Source organism: Canis lupus, chromosome 13, assembly GCF_048164855.1.
Source record: "Canis lupus baileyi chromosome 13, mCanLup2.hap1, whole genome shotgun sequence".
Taxonomy (NCBI): domain Eukaryota; kingdom Metazoa; phylum Chordata; class Mammalia; order Carnivora; family Canidae; genus Canis; species Canis lupus.
In genome coordinates this window covers 4237137-4256822 of record NC_132850.1, presented here as the reverse complement: position 1 = coordinate 4256822, position 19686 = coordinate 4237137, and the positions used below count along the sequence as shown (strand labels likewise).

General features: G+C 43.7%; 3 protein-coding genes across 31 annotated transcripts in view; 1 reads left to right on the top strand and 2 right to left on the bottom strand.

Moving 5' to 3' along the window:
- Positions 1-9372, bottom strand: part of MYCL (MYCL proto-oncogene, bHLH transcription factor) — a 100728-nt gene extending 91356 nt beyond the window's left edge. For 16 of the 18 annotated variants that reach the window (XM_072771776.1, XM_072771770.1, XM_072771775.1 and 13 more), the window contains exon 1: positions 9233-9372. The gene's annotated coding sequence lies outside the window, so the exon portion shown is untranslated. The remainder of the gene's footprint in view (positions 1-9232) is intronic. The other 2 variants (XM_072771774.1, XM_072771772.1) reach the window with 1 other exon arrangement.
- The window catches only part of LOC140603230 (uncharacterized), a 22706-nt gene continuing 4487 nt past the window's right edge, over positions 1468-19686 (bottom strand). Inside the window, exons 2-4 of the mRNA XM_072773864.1 lie at positions 8280-9881; positions 3173-3288; positions 1468-1845 (exon numbers count right to left, since the gene is read on the bottom strand). Of these exons, the coding sequence (XP_072629965.1) occupies positions 9069-9881 (813 nt within the window). The 3' untranslated portion in view covers positions 1468-1845; positions 3173-3288; positions 8280-9068. The remainder of the gene's footprint in view (positions 1846-3172; positions 3289-8279; positions 9882-19686) is intronic.
- CAP1 (cyclase associated actin cytoskeleton regulatory protein 1) overlaps positions 9411-19686 on the top strand; it is a 27378-nt gene continuing 17102 nt past the window's right edge. For 2 of the 12 annotated variants that reach the window (XM_072771761.1, XM_072771756.1), the window contains exon 1: positions 9411-9612. The gene's annotated coding sequence lies outside the window, so the exon portion shown is untranslated. Of the gene's footprint in view, positions 9631-11053; positions 11200-19686 lie in introns of those variants that run through there. The other 10 variants (XM_072771759.1, XM_072771755.1, XM_072771753.1 and 7 more) reach the window with 8 other exon arrangements.

The following is a 19686-nucleotide window of genomic DNA, read 5'->3' as shown; positions in this document are numbered from 1 at the left end:
CTGTCTCTTCCCCTCCATTTTTGTTCTTCCTCCCCTAAGTCTTGAAGGCTTTCCAATTCCTGGTTCTATTCTCTTTTAAAGCCAGGACATCGTTTCCTTTTAGGCTTCCATGAGGCACTCCCAAATGCTTTATTGTGTTGTTGTTAGGCTGGCTCAAGTTGGTTCTCAGTTACTTGTAATTAAAACAAAAACAAAAATAAAAACCCTTAAATAATACTGTTTCAGCTTGAGATTCACTTATGTAATGGAAAGAATTGGATTTGGAGTCATAAACATTTCAAATCTAGGTCCTGACCTTGAGCAAGTTAGCTATATTCAATTCAGTTTTATCATCTGCAAAGGGGAGTATACTTAACTTTTGCAAATTGTTTTTAAAACCCAATACTAATATATTAAAAGATCATTCGTTGAGCAGACTTTCAACAAATGTTAAATAAATAAGATTAAAGTCTTTAGAAGTCGCTCCTACTCTGTCCAGCTTGAAGGAGTGGATAACTATTCAATGCAGCCTAAATTAGCAAGGCTGCCATCTTGTGGCGATTTGCTGACACACTGTCCAATGTTATTTAGCACATTTGAAGCAAAATGTTCAAGAACCTAAAGCTAAATAAAAGGATGGCAGACACACCAGAGAAACACTGAAATGAAGATAATAATTAAAGACATGAGACAAGGGTAACTTGTCAGTGGAAAGAACAAGAAATAAGAACCTAAGAATGAACTTTAAGGAACTGTCACACGCAGCAGAGAAGTTAGAGAAAGGGACAGAAAGAAACGACTGATGAAGGAAAAGAAGTAAGTTTAGTTCCGTGTAACACTCAAGCTAGGGTTGAAAGACATAGATATATATCTATAGATATAGATATTTATGTGGATATCTAACCTGTTATCTTTTTTCCCCCAAACTTCAAAAGCCTTTTTTTTTTTTTTTTTTTTTTATGATAGTCACACACAGAGAGAGCGAGAGAGAGAGAGAGGCAGAGACACAGGCAGAGGGAGAAGCAGGCTCCATGCACTGGGAGCCCGACGTGGGACTCGATCCTGGGTCTCCAGGATCGCGCCCTGGGCCAAAGGCAGGCGCCAAACCGCTGCGCCACCCAGGGATCCCAAAAGCCATTAACTAAAGCCAGCTGACACCATAATTTTTTTTGACACCATAATTTTTATAATACCATTACCGCAGGCCATACAAATGTTACCTCTGTCTCTTAAGTCAATGCTTCACTTTTCTTATACACCTTATTACAGTATGCTACTAATAAAAGTTTTAAAAACTTTTTAGAAATTATGAGGCTATTGCATTGTTAGGGGTTATCACTACTGCACATATCACCAGGAATGTGGTGCTCTTTGAGCCCTGATCCAGTTCCAGAATCTTATGCTGAGAATCTGCCTTCTAGGGTCACTTCTACTACCAAATCTTTTAGATTTAATTTCCCCCAAAAAAGAGAAGTCTGAGACAAGGGCTTGCAAACAGATAGTTTATTTTCAGGGGTGATCCCAAGGAACAGAAGTCAGAGACTAGGAAGGGTAAAACAGGCAAAACAGGAAAGCCAAGCCAAGGATGATTGATCCAGAAGGTCGTTGCTTGGTTCTACTAGAGATATTCTGAAGCACTGTAGAACGTGTCTCATAATTGTCCAACCAGGGAGGGAAGAGGGAATATTTATTCACCAGCTCCTGTCCTTCATTGATCAAAGGTCTCCCAATTGCTGGTTAACTCCTTTGCACTCTCAAGTTGGCACTTTCAGGTTGATGAATGTATCTAAATAACTGTGCAAGTTCCCACGGACATCCCATGAGGTCAATTCCATGAAAGAAGCCCTGGGGCAGAAAGTGAGATACCTGGAGAAAGCAGTGGAAGCTGTGGATTGTCAGGTCACACCTGCAAGCACTTGGCAGCCACAGTAGTGGCTGGAGTAGAGATACAACATTGGGCACAAAAGGTGCCCAATACATGGCATGGCCATAAGTGAGAGACAATACCTTGTGAGATTGAAGCTCTATAGGAAGCATTGTAAATTGTAAACTGGTAAGCAAGCATGCAATAGCATTTTACTTAGAACCAAAATAGATGGAACCCAAGAAGAAAGGGTAAACATGGAGTGGTAATTCTGTTCTACCTGACTATTAAATGTTGATCTTCAGGTCTCTGTAATTTTGAGCATGGCTCTTCACAAGTACTATTACCCAAGGGAGGAATGCTTCCACCAGAGGACATAAAAATAGTTCCACTGGATTGTAAACTAAGGCTGCCATTTGCCAATTTGGGCTTGGCTAGGTAAGAGATTACCCCCAAAATGTTAATTCAATAGTGTTCTAGAGCCAGTTCATACAGGTTTGCAGAAGTTGACCGTGTATATGTGTTAGTTTCCTCCTGTTGCTATAACAAATTACCACAAGTTTAGTGGCTTAACACAAATTTATCATAGTTCTGAAGACCAAAAATCTGAAGTGGGTCTTATAAGGCTAAAATCAAGGTATTAGCACAGATGTGTTCCTACCAGAAGCTCTGAGAAAAATTGATTGCACACCTTTTCCAGCTTCTAGAGGCTGCCTATATTCCTTGGTTGTATCACTAAGACTGTTTTCATTCATTTCATTCACATCTCTTTTTCTAATGCTGACATCCTGCTTCCTTCTTTCCTTATAAGGTTCCATGTTGATTGTATTGGGCCTACCGGGATAATCTCCCTATCTGAATATCCTTAATTTCATCACATCTGCAAATCCCTTTGTCATATAAGATAGTATATTCACAGATTTCAGAGATTAGGATGTGGTCATCTTTGGACAGCCATTATTCCATATACCACAGTGCCTTTTTCTCAACTCTACATTCAGTGACATTGTTAGTTTAAAATTGGCCACAGTGGGAGTATTTACACTACAGAAATTGGCAAATGCTACAAATCAGGGCTCGGAGAGTCTATTGTTAAACTTTATTTGCAGATCTTGGATTATGATGGTTGGCTGGGGTGAATGAGCCTATTATCAAGGCAAAAGAGAACTGTCACTATGCAATAGGAAGACAGGATTATGGATATAACCCAAGGAGTACTTAGAGGTCCTCCTACTCCTGCCATATTTAGCGCAGAAAGTTATGGTAATATTTTACAAGCAGGACAGGTAAGATCTCCCATCCCTCAAGGGAAAAGTTTTGGTCACTTACAGAAAACTCATAGTCCTAGGGCACTTGGGTGGCTCAGTTGGTTAAGCATGTGACTCTTGATTGCAGCTCAGGTCTTGATATCAGAGTAATGAATTCAACCCCTGTAGTGGGTTTAACTTAAAAAAAAGAAAGAAAGGGACACCTGTGTGCCTCAGCAGTTGACCATCTACCCTTTGGCTCAGGGCATGATCCTGGGATCTGGGATTGAGTCCCATATCTGGCTCCCTGCATGGAGCCTGCTTCTCCCTCTGCTTGTGTCTCTGTTTCTGTGTGTGTGTGTGTGTGTGTGTGTCACAAATAAATAAAATCTTAAAAAAAAAAAGAAAGAAAAATTCAGCCCCAACTACAAGCTATATAATTATATTCTAGTTCATGCAATGTAGTGGAAGTGATACATACCACTTCTTGATCAGATCCCCCCCCTTTTTTTTTATCATCACATCTGCATGTGGGCCGAAGGCAGTCACTCAACCGCTGAGCTACCCAGGGATCCCTGATCAGATCCTTTTAAGACAGTAGCATGCTCCCTTCATGCCTTCTTTCTTTTCCAATCACTGTGACCCTGATGAACTGAGGTGCTGGTTGAAGACAGATAATATGTAATGGATATGTAGTCATGAAGTCAAAAGTATCAATTAAGGCCTTGTGATTAGTATAGGAAGATTCCTTGCCATGTCAGTTCAATAGTTACACATTGTTTTTTTGTTTTTTAAAGATTTTATTTATTTATTCATGAGAGACACACACAGAGAGAGAGGCAGAGACACAGGCAGAGGGAGAAGCAGGATCCATGCAGGGAGCCCGATGTGGGACTCCATCCGGGGACTCGATCCTGAGACTCCAGGATCATGCCCTGGGCCAAAGGCAGGTGCTAAACCAATAGTTACATACTGTATCTAATTTTCTTCTCCTTCCCCAGCAACATATACCAGCAACATATACAGGATGTGGTATGTTGTGTTGGTTGGCTTTAAAGATCAGCCCAGGCTGAGGAATACTGAGGAAGCATCATTATGGAACTGGTAGAGACATTATTTGGAAATCTTGGACTTGGATGAAGTAACTGATGAGAGTTTTGTCAATTTATTTTTCTGGGTAGGGGGGTGAGTACAGTGATGACAATTTAGGTTATTAGAGGGGTTTTAGTTTTGTTTTAGTGAGGAGTTTTGTTTTGTTTCATTTTTTGAAGTGTAAGCATAGAAAGAAGGGTATAGGGACGCCTGGGTGGCTCAGCGGTTGAGGGCCTGCCTTTGGCTCAGAGCGTGATCCCAGAGTCCCTGGATCGAGTCCTGCATCAGGCTCCCTGCATGGAGCCTGCTTCTCCCTCTGCCTGTGTCCCTGCCTCTCTCTGTGTCTCTCATGAATAAATAAATCTTAAAAAAAAAAAAAAAAGAAAGAAAGAAGGGTATATGTTGATATTGAGCCATTCCAGGGATTATTATGGATTATTATCTATCATTCCTATTGGACACTCAGCATCTGCAACCCCTTTACATATTTGGGTAACATCCTAAACAAAGAGAGAGTGCACCATACAGTAGCTTACATCAAATCCGACAATGCTCACTATCATTTTCCTAGGGTTGCAGATCCAGCCGATCCCACTCTCTTTAGTTTGGATTCCCTGAGATAGGTGACTTGGGGTAGGGAGAAAAGCCAGTAAAGTGTTCATTAATGAGTGGGTTACTGCTGTGTGCAACTGGGGTTTGGCCCTTCTGGGTAACCTCAGAAATACTGTGAAATGTGCACCTTGAAAATGTCCCTTTGAGGGATAAGGAGGCTGAAATACTCGTTGATCATTAGTTCTGGTTATGAAACAGAAAGCTGGGTATCCTCAGAAAACCAGCTTTCCAATTTCAGATGCTGTACCTCCTCTTCCTCTTTCCTTAAACATGACGTGATGGCTTGGACTACAACAGCCAACTTGCTACTCTAAAGATAAGTCTAACTGAATCACAGAGATATCAGCTGATTTTACTGAGCCAGGAAAACTGCCTACCTCCATTCTTCTTGGGAAAAATATGCTCTATCTAGTCTTACTTGCACCGAAGGGCACAGACCCAGACTTTGAATCAAAAGGTAACAACGTAAAGAAGCAAACACTGTGGGCAGTAGCAGCAGTGGCTTGGTAGAACCATCCAATATGATGACACTTCAGACCTTATTTTGCTTTCTGGTGGCCTTCACCAGTAACAAAGACAATAGACTCTATGTATTGAATAATAATTGTCACTACTCAATTGTATGACCTGTTTTACAAATTCTCTCCTTCATATGGGATATGCATCTTCAAGACGGGTGTTAATATCCTTCTTTGAGGTTAACTGACTTGACTCCGATCACACAGTAAGTGGCAGAATGGGACTCAAGTTCAGGTCCAAGTGACATCAAAACCAGATGTGAACCACTATGTTATATTGCCAATATTTCCTTTGCTGACTTGTAATTTTTGGACTGAGACCCTAGATCAGGCTGGAGCCTGCGGCCCTACTGTAGGAGAGGAAGAAATATGGGCTCACAGAGATTGTTGTGTCATCAGCCCCTTCTGGCAGGGGGATACAGGATCTGCTCAAATGCAGACAGGCTTTGAGCCAGGCTGCACAGATACAGGCGATCCTCTGAGCCAGGCTGGGAAACGCTCCAGATGAATCGCCAGACTTCTGTGTCTGAAACTCAGAGAGATAAGGAAGAATTTTGGGTGGCACCCTCAGAGACAAAGCGATTCTGCAGGTTTAGAATGTGCCGAAATCTAGGCAAAATACAAAAGTGGCAAAATACAAGAAGGGAATTGTGTGAGAATCAATCAACTCTCTGTTGGCGATTCTGGTTGCAAAATGATTCACTGCACTCCTTTCTCTTCCCGAGCTGGATTCTGAAGTCCAAGGTGCAAAATCCTCAAACCCTGACCCCGTCTTCTTGCCACCTTCCACAGACCCATGCTCCAAGTCTCAGAGCCATCTTGGCCCCTCTTACTCTTTTCATTTCGTCACATTTTCCCCTAAATATCTACTGAGAATCAATTTTGTGCCAGGGAGGCAAAGACTCTAACCTCAAGTTACTTACAGGGAAAGAAAACATTAAGACAAGTGTACAGATGATTATTTAATTAGGACTGTGATACCTGCCACAAAGGGAAAAGTAGTATTCAGTGGGAGTGTATAATTGGGGAACTAGATCTAATCTGAAAGATCATATTCAGATCATCCCTCTGCCATTTGTCTTTCTCCTGTCATCTTCCTCTTTATAACAATGGCATCTCTGCTGCATCCTCATGTTATAGACTTGATTCAGACCCTTGCTACCTCTGTACCCGTTTTCTAAGAGAAACCCCTGCCTCTTTCCCCCCAACCCCACTCAAGCCCATGCTCTACCCTGCAGTTAGAGTTATATTTCTAAAATGTAATCTGACCAGCTCCTCCTTGATTTCACATTAAGGTTTTACGTCTCTTGTCTGGCACTGCTTACTCAACCTCTTTCTCTTCAGCCTTATCTCCTATTCTTCTCCTATAGGATCCTCTCACCGCAGTTAGTCAGATTGTACCTCCACTACTGTTCACTCATGTTTGCCTTTCAAAGTTCTCCCTACCCATCACAGCCCAGGAAATGACTATTCTGAATTCAAGGTACTCATTGGGCATGTGTCTGATGAGAGCCCACCACGGATGAGAAACTGGGCAAGATCAGAGGAAAAGGGTGGAAGCCAAGAGTCAGAGTTCCAATGACTGCCCCAGATGGCAACACCTGTTTCCATGACAGATTGTAAGCTCCATGAGGACAGTGACAGAGTTTGACTTGTCCACTCATATACTATTTGTACAAAGTAGAATGGGGCCTAGCACAGAGGAAGAACTCAGTATTTTTTTCTCAGTGTATAAATAAATGAATGAAAAATAAAAATGAATAAGTAAAAGGCTCTTAAACTGCCTCCCACTGGAGTTAGATTCCTTAAGAGATCAGAAGTTCCTTAGGGGTGGGGACTGTGACTTACTCATATGTGCACTCTATAAAGAAGCACTTTACAATGTGGTTTCATATAGGTTACTGCTTCTGTTTCTCAGTCCAACCCCACAAGTTATTTTTTTTTAAAGATTTTATTTATTTATTCATGAAAGACACAGAAAGAGACGGGCAGAGACACAGGCAGAGGGAGAAGCAGGCTCCCTGCAGGGAGCCTGATGTGGGACTCGATCCCAGGTCTCCAGGATCACGCCCTGGGCCAAAGGCAGGCATTAAACTGCTGAGCCACCCAGGGATCCCCTAACTCCACAAGTCTTATCCCTATTTTCTTCCTTTCTTTCTTCTCTTTCCTATTTCCTCCTCTCTTTCCCCTTTCTCTGGGATACATGTCTAGGCACTTCCTGTCTCTAAATTCTTTTTTTTAAAGATTTTATTTATTTATTCATGAGACACACAGAGAGAGAGAGAGAAGCAGAGACACAGGCAGAGGGAGAAGCAGGCTCCATGCAGGGAGTCTGATGTGGGACTCGATCCCAGAACGCCAGGATCACACCCTGGGCTGAAGGCAGGTGTTCAACCGCTGAGCCACCCAGAGATTCCCCCTTGTCTCTAAATTCAAAAAGATACTTAGGACTAAATGTATAACTGATTACAGTGAGGGTCAAGAAGGACACTTTGCCATAGGCTTCACATACATGAAGCACTCAAATATAACCATTTGATGTTATGTGTGAGCGAAGTTAAAGTTTTTGTGCTGCACATGTGTGTGAGAGACATAGAGTTTTTGTTAAATGTAAATATTTAAAATATACATTTTTTTGTACCATATTTTATTGCGGTCATTTTTCTTTTAACACGAAAGCCATAAAATTAAAAAGTGGCCCAGGTTCAGCCAAGTCAGGTAACCTGGCCAGTCTAACCCCCAGTAAAGTGCCCAAGGCAGGAATGGAACCCAGGATGTCTCCCCATCCAGAGGCATCACTGTGCGCAAAGTGTAGCAAACGTTATTTTGGTATGGCCTACGGCAGGGGTTAAATTCATGGGGTTTCATCAGGCAGGTGTGTTCCCTTCAAAGTCCCAAGTTGCTCTGTAACTCTGGCAAGTAATTCAGCTTCCTCGTTTGAAAACTGGAGGCCCCACTGGTACCTACCACAGAGAGTTCCTATTAAGGATCACATGAACATGTTCTTGAAGCGTCAGCACAGGCCTGGCACGTTGTCAACACGCAGTAAATGGTAGCTGTCATTATAAGAACCGTATTTGTTGAACGAGTGACTTTGGCACGTAACGCCTGCATTCAACGCGAAGCTTGGAGCTGTCATAGAAGCTCAGCTGAAGGAGTGGGAACACTGGCACTCGCCAATTTTTTTTCTGGAAATAAATCTTTGTGGGAGGCTAATCGCCGGTTGGAAAGTGTGAGCCTTGAGGGAACAAAGCTCTGATCCGAGGCCCCGGCGGCACGGAAGCGAAGTCTCTCTCCCCCGCGGGCCGGACTGAGTGCCAGGCGGCAGGGCACCCCCCCCTCCCCGCGCCACCCCAGCCCCCCGCCTCGGCGAGGAGGCCCCACAAACTGGGTTTTAGCGGAGTGGAGGTGGAGCGGGATCTTCTCTAATTCCGCTCATCTTATTCTCGGGGACCACACCCAGCGCGCGGCGAGGAAGGGCTCCGAAACCGCGGGGCGGAGGCTTCCGAGCGGCCCCAGACCTGACCATCTATGGTCACAGCGCGCACGGAACAAACAGGAAGTGGGGCGAGCCTCCACCTTCCCGACCCGGGGGGCCCGGCGCGCGGCGCGAAGGCGGCCACGCCCGGAAACCCAGGGCTGGGCCCCCACGCCAGCCTCGGCAGGTACCGCCAGAACACGGTCCGGAACAACGGCCGCCCCAGGTCCCAACCGGGAAACTGAGGCACGCACGCCCAACGAGGCGGAGCTGCGCCCCTATCTCCTCGGCGAGTAGACGACTGCCCGGGATCCCCGCCCCCCGGGAATCGGCCTCCTCGTCCCTCCAATACCCCTTCCAGTCGGCTGGGCGAAGGCACCGGCCTCGGCCACGGCCACGGCCACCGCGACCACAGCGATAGGAGCGCTAATTAGCCACTCACCTGTCCTCCCTCCGCGGAGGTGGAGCCTCGCCGGCGACTCCGGCCCTTCATTGGCCCGGGCGACTGGGCCCCGCCAGGCGGCGGAGAGGCGTGGCCTATCCTGGAGCGCGCTCCCCGGCCGCTCGCGCCCTGGGGGCGGGGCTCTCCGCCAAGGGCCCCCGGGCGGGCGAGGATTCTCCCTTCCGGGCGTGGAGAATAGGGGGCGGAGCCGCGAGCGGGGCGGCCAGACTTCCTCCCGGGTCTCTCCTCCACCTCGGCGTCTCGGCGGCCGGCCGTTTCCGGTGGGGGCGCCGCGCCCAGTGAGGGCCCGGAAGTGGGTCGCGCGAAGATTGCTGGGCGGTTCTTGCCGGAAGTGGAGAGCGGCTGCTCGCAGTCGGGAGGTGAGGCGGAACTCTGAGGTGAGGGGACGCGGCCGGGTGGGGACTGGGGTCCGCTCCGCGGCCCACCGGCCCGTGGCTTTGTTGACGGCCCGTCCGGCCTGTGCGCGTGTGGTGGGCCCTACTGAAGGGGCCGGAGAGGAGGCCCTCGGGCCGACCCGGGATCCTGGGCGCGGTCTCTTGAGGTGGGGCCAGGGTGACCAACTGAGCCGGGCTCTTCTGGGGAGGCTCCTCCGCTGTGAAATCCTGTCAGCCTCGGCGGGGCCCGATTCCTAACGTGCCCAGACGTAGGCATTCCTGAGGAACCCGCGATACCTTAGAGTCTTCCCTGTCCCCCCCCCCCCCCATCTCATCCCCATTGCACGGAGGGGTAAATTGATCCCCCGGAGCGTAGAAGCTGGTCTGGGATCTTAACAGCGAGTAGGGACACAGTTGGAATCCAGACCTCAATTCCTTAGATCATTAGTTCCAGATCCTCCCCACGACTATTTCCCAGAAACCTCTCTCTCCACCTCTGAGTGGTCTTCCGGTCGGTGTCGTCTCGCTGGCAGCTGCAGGTTAAAGACCTCCCGCTGCGTGGTTTGAGGGTGGTGGTGGTGGTGTTTGTTTTGTTTTCTGTTTACTGCAACCTGTTTGGGATCCCTGGGGAGTTTTTCAAAAGAGAGTGGGACAGGTCTTTGTATTTGCAGCCAGGTAGCCTCTCCTTCCTCCAGGTCTGTCGCTCCAGTTCGGAAAGGCTTAGTTAACTTTTTGGAAGGTGTTGCTGCGTGCTTCTAGACCTGAAATCCGCTGGCTCAGGTTTGGGCTGGCCCCACTGCTAAGTACCTGTAGCCCTAGATGCATTATTTAGCTTCCTTGAGCCTCATTTTTTTCCTCGTCTTTTAAGCGGAGATCTCTGCTTACCCCCCGCAGGATTAAATTCAGTGTAACAAATTCTGTTTATTCCGTCAGGCGCCGCCATACCCAGGGAATGCAGTTTTGAAACCAAACAGGCCAGCCCCTGCCCCCATGGAGCTAACAGTTGTTGCAGGGCCGTTTGAGAAGTAATGATAAATGTGATGAGTGTTCGGAAGAACAGGGTACTATGGAAATATATGACGGGGGGCGGGGGTGGGGTGGGGGGAGCCTCAGGAAAATCCCTTCTGCGGAGCAGAATTTAAGATGGATTTTGAAGGATAAATAACAATAAGCTTGATGAGAAGAGGAGAAGCTTTTAAGGCAGAGGTTAGTATTAGAACTTAGTAGGGAAGCTCTTTGTAGGGTTCCTTGTTCAAGTGAAAAACGGGACAGCTCAGCACATTATTTTCTCATTCACCCACTCGTTCCCAGCGCCCTTCATATGTTTGAGGCACATATTGAATGAGGCACTTGGCCCTGGTGGCAAGGAATACAATTGTTACCGTGGGGGGGGGGGGTGTTGCGGGTAGACAAGTGAATCAGGGACAGCTAACCCTGTCATAATGCCCTGTATGAGCCCCGCGCTGTGTGAGAAGAGAGGAGGAGCACCTGAGCCAGGTGTCTAAGCTTTGAGGAGGAAATGGAGGATAAGTCTTGCAGGACTGACTTAACCATACGGTGAATCTGGAAAAGGTATTTACAGGCAAAGAGTGCAAGGGCCTGGGGACCTGGTGGTGGGGAAGCCCATGGCTAGCTCAGCATGTGACTGAAATTCCAGTAATGCGTGGAGAAGTGGAGGAAGTGGCAAGTGGTGGGCCAAATATGAAGGCCCTTGTAAATCATGCTGAGTAATGCGGCTCTTATGCCGAACGCTATGAGGGTGCTTTGAAGGGTTTTATGTAGGAACATGATGTGGTCAGATGTATGTGTTAGAACCTTCAGTTTGTCCATTGAGAAGCGATGTGATGGTGAAGTGGACCAGGGTTGGGAAGCTTTTGCCGCAGTCGTGGCTTGAACTAAGACCATGATAGTGGGGAGGAGAGGAGGGATCAGATTTGAACAGTATTTAAAAGATGGAATAAAAAAAAAAAAAAAAGATGGAATCCATAGAATTGGGAGGCTAATTATTTGTGGAAATGAAGAAATAGGAATACTCTAGGATGAATGCCTGGTTTTCTGGCTTAGGGAACTGGATGGTAGCATTCACTAAGGTAGGTAATGTGAGAGGAGAGGGGTAAGTTGGGGAGGTGGCATGGAAAGAAAATGAATTTGGGGCATATTTAATATGAGGTGTTTGCAGCACACCCAGGTGAAGATGTCTGGTAAGGTATCCCAGCTAGAGGAAACAGCACGAGCAAAGGTGTGGAGGCCAGAAAGGGCTTATATTCTGTGAAGTACCTGGAGTATTATTAGAGTTTGCCTGGAGTTTGCAGCAGAAGTTAAGACCAGAAAAAATGATAGATGGCTGCCAACTTGGGAAGGGCTTTTGATACCTTGTTTGAATGTGTTTGGATTTTATTCTGTGTTTGGCAGTTTGCTTATTGTTTGAGTTGTGTTGGTCTAGCTCAAAGAAATTTCTGGGGACGCCTGGGTGGCTCAGCGGTTGAGCATCTGCCTTTGGCTCAGGGCGTGATCCCAGAGTCCCTGGATCGAGTCCCACCTCGGGCTCCCTGCATGGAGCCTGCTTCTCCCTCTGCCTATGTCTCTGCCTCTCTCTCTCTCTCTCTGTCTGTCTCTCTCATGAATAAATAAATAAAATCTTTAAAAAAAGAAAAAGACATTTCTGTGAAATTTCCCACCTTTTTTCTTCTCAAGAGATACTTCATCAATCAGGTGGACATAATTTATGTCTGAGAATAGTTTTAATAAAACGGTAGCGGTGAAAGTACTTTGTCAAGTACAGCCTGTCATGCAAACCAAAACTGGTGGTACTGTTAAATTTCAGTGAGTGTATTTTTGCTCTGAGAAGGTTAGCTGTGTGTGTGTGTGTGTGTGTGTGTGTGTGTGTTTTAAGTATTTATTTATTCATGAGAGGGCTGGGGCAGAGGGAGAAGCAGGCTCCATGCAGGAAGCTCAATGTGGGACTTGATCCCGGGACTCCAGGATCACGCCCTGAGCCAAAGGCAGATGCTCAACCGCTGGCTGAGCCACCCAGGTGTCCGGAAGGTTAGCTGTTAATTTGTAAAATGCTTTGTTTCCGATTTGAGGAGTGATTTTTTTTCTCACCCCCTTTTCTTCATTATACATACATATGTTTAGTTGCAATTATTTTTTTTAACCAGGAACTAAGCCTTCAAAAAGGGACTTTCTCCTTTCAGTTTTCTCTGAAGAATTGTGAGTCAAAGATGCATTTTACTTAAGTGAGCAAATGCAAAGTGTTATTGGAGGTTGGACCCTCAGGTTGGAAATTTAATCCTGAGATATGAAATTGGAGGATCCTCAAGCCATATCTTACCCAGTCCTTTTTTTTTTTTTTTTACTTTCTATTAACCTGGCTTTCATACTTAAACTTCACTTTCTCTACCATAACCAGGCTAATCTTTTAAAGAGAACCATTTTTGTCTTCTTATCCTAATCTGGCTTCGTATTCCCAAAGAATCAAGTCTAAACTCCATTGTCCAGTTTACAAAACTCTCCACAATCGGACTCTTAACCTTAATTTTCATTAGATGATGCAGAGTGACATTCTAATTTAGACAGTCTTAAACTATTACATTAGCATTTTATTTATACCTCATGCACTTCCCTTTTGTTCCGTATTATACTAGAACACGGTTTCTTAACCTTGGCACAACTAACATTTAGGCTGGATGATTCTTCACTGTAGCGTTGTCCTACCTGTACATTGTAGGATTATAGCAGTATCTCTGGCCTCTTACCCATCAGATGTCAGTAGTACTCGCTCAGTTGTACCTACCAAAAATGTCTCCAGACATTGCCCAGTGTGTCTCCTGGAGGGCAGAATTGCCTCTGATTAAGAACCACTGCATTAGAAAGTATTGTAACTATGATTGTGCAGTGTCTTCTCTCTCCAAAGAAATTTTTTAGGGGAGGCTTCATGGACATGCTTAGCACACGGTATGCACATGATAAGCACTGGGTATCCTGTAGTGAGTGAATCATTTTTTATTGAGGCATCATGAATGATCGTTTATTCAAGGAACTTCTGGGTGGTACTTGAAGGACTTGCCTTTTTGGTTTTCCTCAGAGGATGTGATCTTGATAGAGAAATGCCTCTGATAGGCACTCACTACAAGAAAGCTTTGGGTTAGTTAACAGTGCAAGTCAGCAGATATATATCCCTTATACTGGGGATATAGAAATTCCTATTATGTTCAGGTTGCCTGCATTTAGACAGCTTGGTTTAATGAATAGGAGTTACCATTTATTTCAAATTGCTTATAGTTTATGATGTTGGTACTCAGTGTTCATTTTTATCAAGTTGTTAGAGTTGAATCGTCTTCAAATTAATGCAACTACAACATTCACCATGGAATTATTTTTTTTTGATATACCATTATGTAAACTTAATAAAGAGAATCCGAACTCTCAAAATATTTCTTAGCTATTATAAAGCTTTGTTTGCCTGTATTACCAGACCTGTAGTGTTAAACTTTTCCATTTGACTGGAAAATATAGTTGAGAGGTTTCATGGAAGGAGTGAGCTTGTTTTTTTTGTTTTGTTTTGTTTTGTTTGTTCTTGGGTTTTTTTGGATTTTGTTTATTTTGTTTTGTTTTGTTTTTTGGTTTTTTCCTGCAGAGATCATTTAAAATTCCTATACTTAAGTTTAATTATAGACCCACAGTCACATATCTTTTCATATCTCTAGCTGTAGCTGAATCATGGATAGGGACAACCAGCATCCTTGGATCTATCTTTATGCAGCTACCCAGCTGAAATCAGCCAGTGCACTTTTTCCTTATACAATGTAAAAGGTGCCTGCTTTTATCCAGTTAATCTTCATAACATTCCTTAAATATGAGAGGAGAACTCATGGTCACGCAAAGTTGTTTACTTGCCCTGACCATCGAAACAGCTAGTTCCTGAGTCTGACTTCAGTTTACAAACCCTAACTAGCTTTACTCACTCCTGGAATTTCAGATAGGAGACAGAACTGGAGACAAGTGCTGATACTGGATTGGATTCTCTCTACAAGATAGGCCTTTCTCTTTTAATCTAAACCTCAGATGGCAGTGACTCAGACACTAAATGTCATTGGTTCCCTCAGTGAAACCAAATGCGTGGGGAAGAACAGTGGCTCCTGATTTGGGTTAGATTTAGATGACATCTTTACTGAGGCAAAGTGGTATCTATTCTTTGGTTTCTGGGTTAAAACAGCCAATTCGTGTCTCCTGTTAGCATGCCTAGGTTTTGTTTTGTGGCATATTAGAGCCTCGTGATGAGAACTTGGCTCTAATTCTATATTGTTAGGAGTAGAACTAACCAATGCCTTATAACTTAGTGGTGCCTTAGGAGAGAGATCCAGGTCAAGCTGTTTTTTGTTTTGTTTCATTAGAAAGAAACTATCTATGTTAAAGAAAATTTGGGAAAAAAAAAAAAAGAAAGAAAATTTGGAAAATGGGTCAATTGTCCAAAACCCCATGTGACAAATACTGTAAATTTTATGTTCTCTTCGAGTCTTTTTCCATGGTGCATTTAGCTATTCCCCTATACGTAGATGTCTAAGTTTGTTTTGTTGTTTGTTAAGTAGGCTCCACTGGGCACCTGCGTGGCTCAGTCAGTTGGGCATCTATCTGACTCTTGATTTCAGCTCAGGTCATGATCTCTAGCTAATGAGATGGAGCCCTATGTTGGGTTCCACGCTCAGCAGAGTCTGCTTAAGATTCTCTCTCCCTTTCCCTCTGCCCCTCGTCCAGTGTGTGTTCTCAAATAAGTAAATAAATAAAATATTTTAAAAAATAAATAAAGTAGGCTCCACACCCAGCATGGAGCCCAACAACACAGGGCTTGAACTCAAGACCTCAGCTGAAATCAGGAGTCGGACGCTTAACTGAGCCACCCAGGAGCCCCAGAAGAAGTCTAAGTTAACATTGCAGTGAACCTCTGCCTATAACTTTTCCCACATTTTATTATTTTCTTAGGATAACATCTCAGGAACTGAATTACAAAGTCAAGGCCAAATAAAGTATTCTGAAGCAGACCAGTTGGGCTATCATAGTTTCACTATCATAGTGTATGAGCTGACTTGTATAGCTGCTTTTCAGTTTTAGTTAAGTGTATGACTTAGAGGAAAAACTACCAGACAAAGTAGAAGACATTTTAAGCATAGCAACTTCCAACTCAAGTAGACACTCATACTCCTGGCTTCAGTGCCTGGTGAGATGAGACAAGAACTGCAGGAGTAACCTGGTTCCATTTACTTCTGAACAACTTCCTTGAATAAGCAGAAGGAATTGGATTGTATGAATTGTTAGAATGATGAGACTTTGATGCAACTTTGGCAGGAATCACTAACCATTTCTTGATTTTTCTTGGTTTCAGACCACAAAAAAATTGCTGGGGAATCAACCTCATAGTTTTTTGTTTTTTTTTTTTTTTTTGCTCTGTGTGATATCCCTCCAAGAAGCCTATCCATTCTTATGACTTGATATATTTCTTTGCCAATAACTTGCAGACATTGAGCTCCAGCCTTGCTCTTTCCCCAAGCTTTATTTCTGAATACTTACACTTAGAAGTTTCATCTCCTCTTCAGACTCTGCTTATCCAAAACTGACCTCATCTTCTTGTCTTAATACGTGCCAGAAACCTGTTTCTGCCTATAGTGTCATCATTCTGTAACGCCCCTGGGTTTGCATTTCGAGTCATCTTTGACTCCCTTCTCTGAGTGCCACAGTACTCAATAGTCAGTACCACACAGTTAGTACTTGTTCTGTGTTTAATGCACACTTGTTTTGTATGACCTTCAAGGGCAGTACCAGGATCAGTGGGTGGAAGTTGCAGGGAAGCAGATTTTGCCTCCATATAAGGAAGAACTTTTAAATACTTAGAGCTGTCTGAATGGAATGGGCTGCCTCCAGAAGTCTCTGATTCTCTACACTGAAGGTGTTTGAACAGCGGTTACCTGACTAATTGCTGAGAATGTTGAAAAGATTGTTCTGGCATCAGATGGTGTTTTTACAAGGTGATTTCTAGAATCCTCTTAATCCTGAGAGCCAGTGATTCGATGAAAAGTAGCTTTGTTTTTCCTACTAGATTCCCCTGGGACAGGAAAATTATTTTACCATTCTTTTATATTCCTACTTAATTCAGGTGCTGGTCACTTACTTAAAACTGATTATTTGTAGGTTAATTGATTCTTTTCCTTTGGTTTCTTCATCTGGCTGGACACTAAATGTTGTGGATTTTTTTTCCTTTGAAATATAAAAAATATTTTTTCAGCAGCCCTCTTATTTTACAGCTGAACAGCAGCATTTCAACCTTAGACCCTAATAGCTTCCTACTTCATGTTCTGTTTATCAGATAGTACCTGTAAAAATTTTGCTTTCATCATATAATTCGTTTACTCAGAATGCTTAAACGGCTTCACATTTATCATAACATCAGATTCTAATACTGCCTGGCCTTCCGTGCCTTTAATAACCTAGTCTGGCTTGCTTATCCAACCTTATTTTCATGATACTCGATGCTCTCTGCAGATTAATTTACAGTTTATGTACGTAGCCTCCTTATTCTCTCCTCCTTGCTTCTGATTGCTCTGGAGTATCTTCCCTTTTTTCTTTACTTTCCCATCAAGATGCCCACGTTCCTCCTAAAACCAGACTGTCTCAACTGATTTCTTCTCAACCCTCAGAGCATATAGTCATTTATATTGTATCATTCAGAACCATACAACATTCTTCAAAGGAAAGACTCCAGGATATAGGCTGATACTATAACTTTTCCTAATCTAAGTGGAATTAGGAAAAGTTCTCTTCCAAATCTCTAACAGAACTTTTAAAAAATGTAGTCATTGGTGTTTTTACTCCATTGACATTTTCATTTGTGTTGGCCTTCCAATAAGAATGAAAATTTTTGGAGGGCAGGGGCCATGTGTCTTCTATGTCTTCAGTAGCTGCTAAGTATAATGGTAAGCACTTTGATTTTATGAGCATCTTCTGTGTGCCAGCTTGTTCTAGGTGCTGTGAATTGGTGGGGCTGGATGTGGGGAGAAGAATGGATAAATTTCCATCCTCTTGGAGCCTGTCTTCTAGCACATCACAGGCAGTGATAACATTTTACATTTGAACTGCATGTTAAGGCACCCAGAGTAACTCATCTCCTTTGATCCTTCCACCTCTGTGTGCTAGAAGGAGAGGCTTTTTAAAGGTCCTGAGTTAATAACAGTGAATACATGGCAGAGTTGAGACTCAAAGTGTGGCCTCCTAAATCCTTGTTTTTTCCTTAGACTTCTGTAGTTAGGACTGCCTCTCTTTCTGAAAGGTTTATGATGAATGCTTAAATAGTTAGGAATCTGTACATACATTTATGAAGGCTTACCCTTGGTTCTTGGTTATTGTCGATCAGAAATGACAAAGAACAAGTTCAAGCAGAGTTACAGTTTTCTACTCCGGCATTCTAAATTCTTGTGGAAAAGCCTTACTTTAAACATTTGCCTTCCAAATATGTGTCATTTAGCCTATGAAAAATATTGGCCTCCAAGGAGGAAATTGAAAGCAGGGAAATTAAAAGCTGCTAAAAATGTAACTAAAGACACCATGAAGAGGCCTTGAACCCACAGCACTATGCTCAGCAAGTAGTCAGGGCTAGATGCTGTGATGAACCACATAGTCACTTAATTGCTTAAAACTAAGACATGTGGAGTGGTGGGAAGAGCCTCAGTCCAGGATTCAGAAAATTTGTGCCTGTAGCCTAGGTTCTCCACTCAGTGGTTGTTCCATATCTGGCAGGCTTTTTAACTTCTGTGAGTTTCTTCATTTTAACATGGGGATCGGTATCTTCATAGATCCCATAGAATTATTATATTATATAATCTAGTAAGCCAAGGCTATTTTCTTTATGGTACTTGGTTTGAAGATCTCTATATCAGTGTGTGTTGTGCCCAAGAAGGTAGCATGCATTTGACAGATGGGGATATTTGTAAGATCCTGCAGACAGGCAAAGAGGAAAAAAAGAAAGAAAGGAAAAAAAATCTCCCCAGATTTGTCAGGGAGAGGAGACAGCCAGACTTGAGGAAAGAGAGGGCAATAGACCCTTACTAGCCTACTGTATTTATAGTACCTACTACATTTATAGTACTAGAAATTCAAAGACAAGAAAGAGTCTGTCCCTTAGGATGTCTGGTTGCCTATTAACTATTAAATAAATGATTTTAAGCCGTTATATTAAATGTGTGGTAGAGATAAGTGCACAGTGTTGTGGGAGCACAAACTGGAAATGCTTCTTGGGGAGGTGGTACCCTAGCTGAGCCTTAAAAGGCAGTAAGAGTTCTAGAGAGGGAGCAGATTGGGAAGGAAACGCATACCAAACTGGACAAGCTTCCTATAGAAGGTAACACTTTAGCTGAGTCTTAAAAAGTAGGAGATATGAGACAGAACAACCACCAAGCGGAATAGATAGCATGAAGGCTCAGAAGTGAGAGAAAACGTGATTCTTTCTGGAAAATGCAGGTAGTCCTGGGTTGCTGTAGTGTGTTTAGGAAGGGTGTGGCAAGAGGTAAAACTGGAGCAGAGTGATAGGAGATAACGCAGCACCAGATTATAGAAACCCTCCTTTGGACTTTACCCTGAATACCCTGGGGTGGGGGAGTACTGAATGATATTTAATAAAAGACTATCATAATTACATTTGCATTTGAAAAAGATTGTGGTGGTAATAGGAGAATGAATAAACAAGGTGTATTACTATAATTAGGGGAGACTAGCAAGGAAGTTATTGCAGTAATCTAGGCAAAGTCCTGAAGACCTGATTTTTGACAATCAGGATGAAGCAAGGGGGCATCTATTCATGAGATAAGCAGGTAGAGCCTATATATTTTGATGACTGGCTAGATTTGGGGGGAGTAAGGAAGAAGATAGTTTAGTTAACGCTTATGGAATCCTTGCTGTTTTTCACTACCGAGTCTGGTAGTATATGTATAGTTGACCCTTGAACAACATGGGGGTCAGGAGTGCTAAGCCCTCCAATGCAGTTGAAAATCTGCATTTTACTTTTGACTCCCC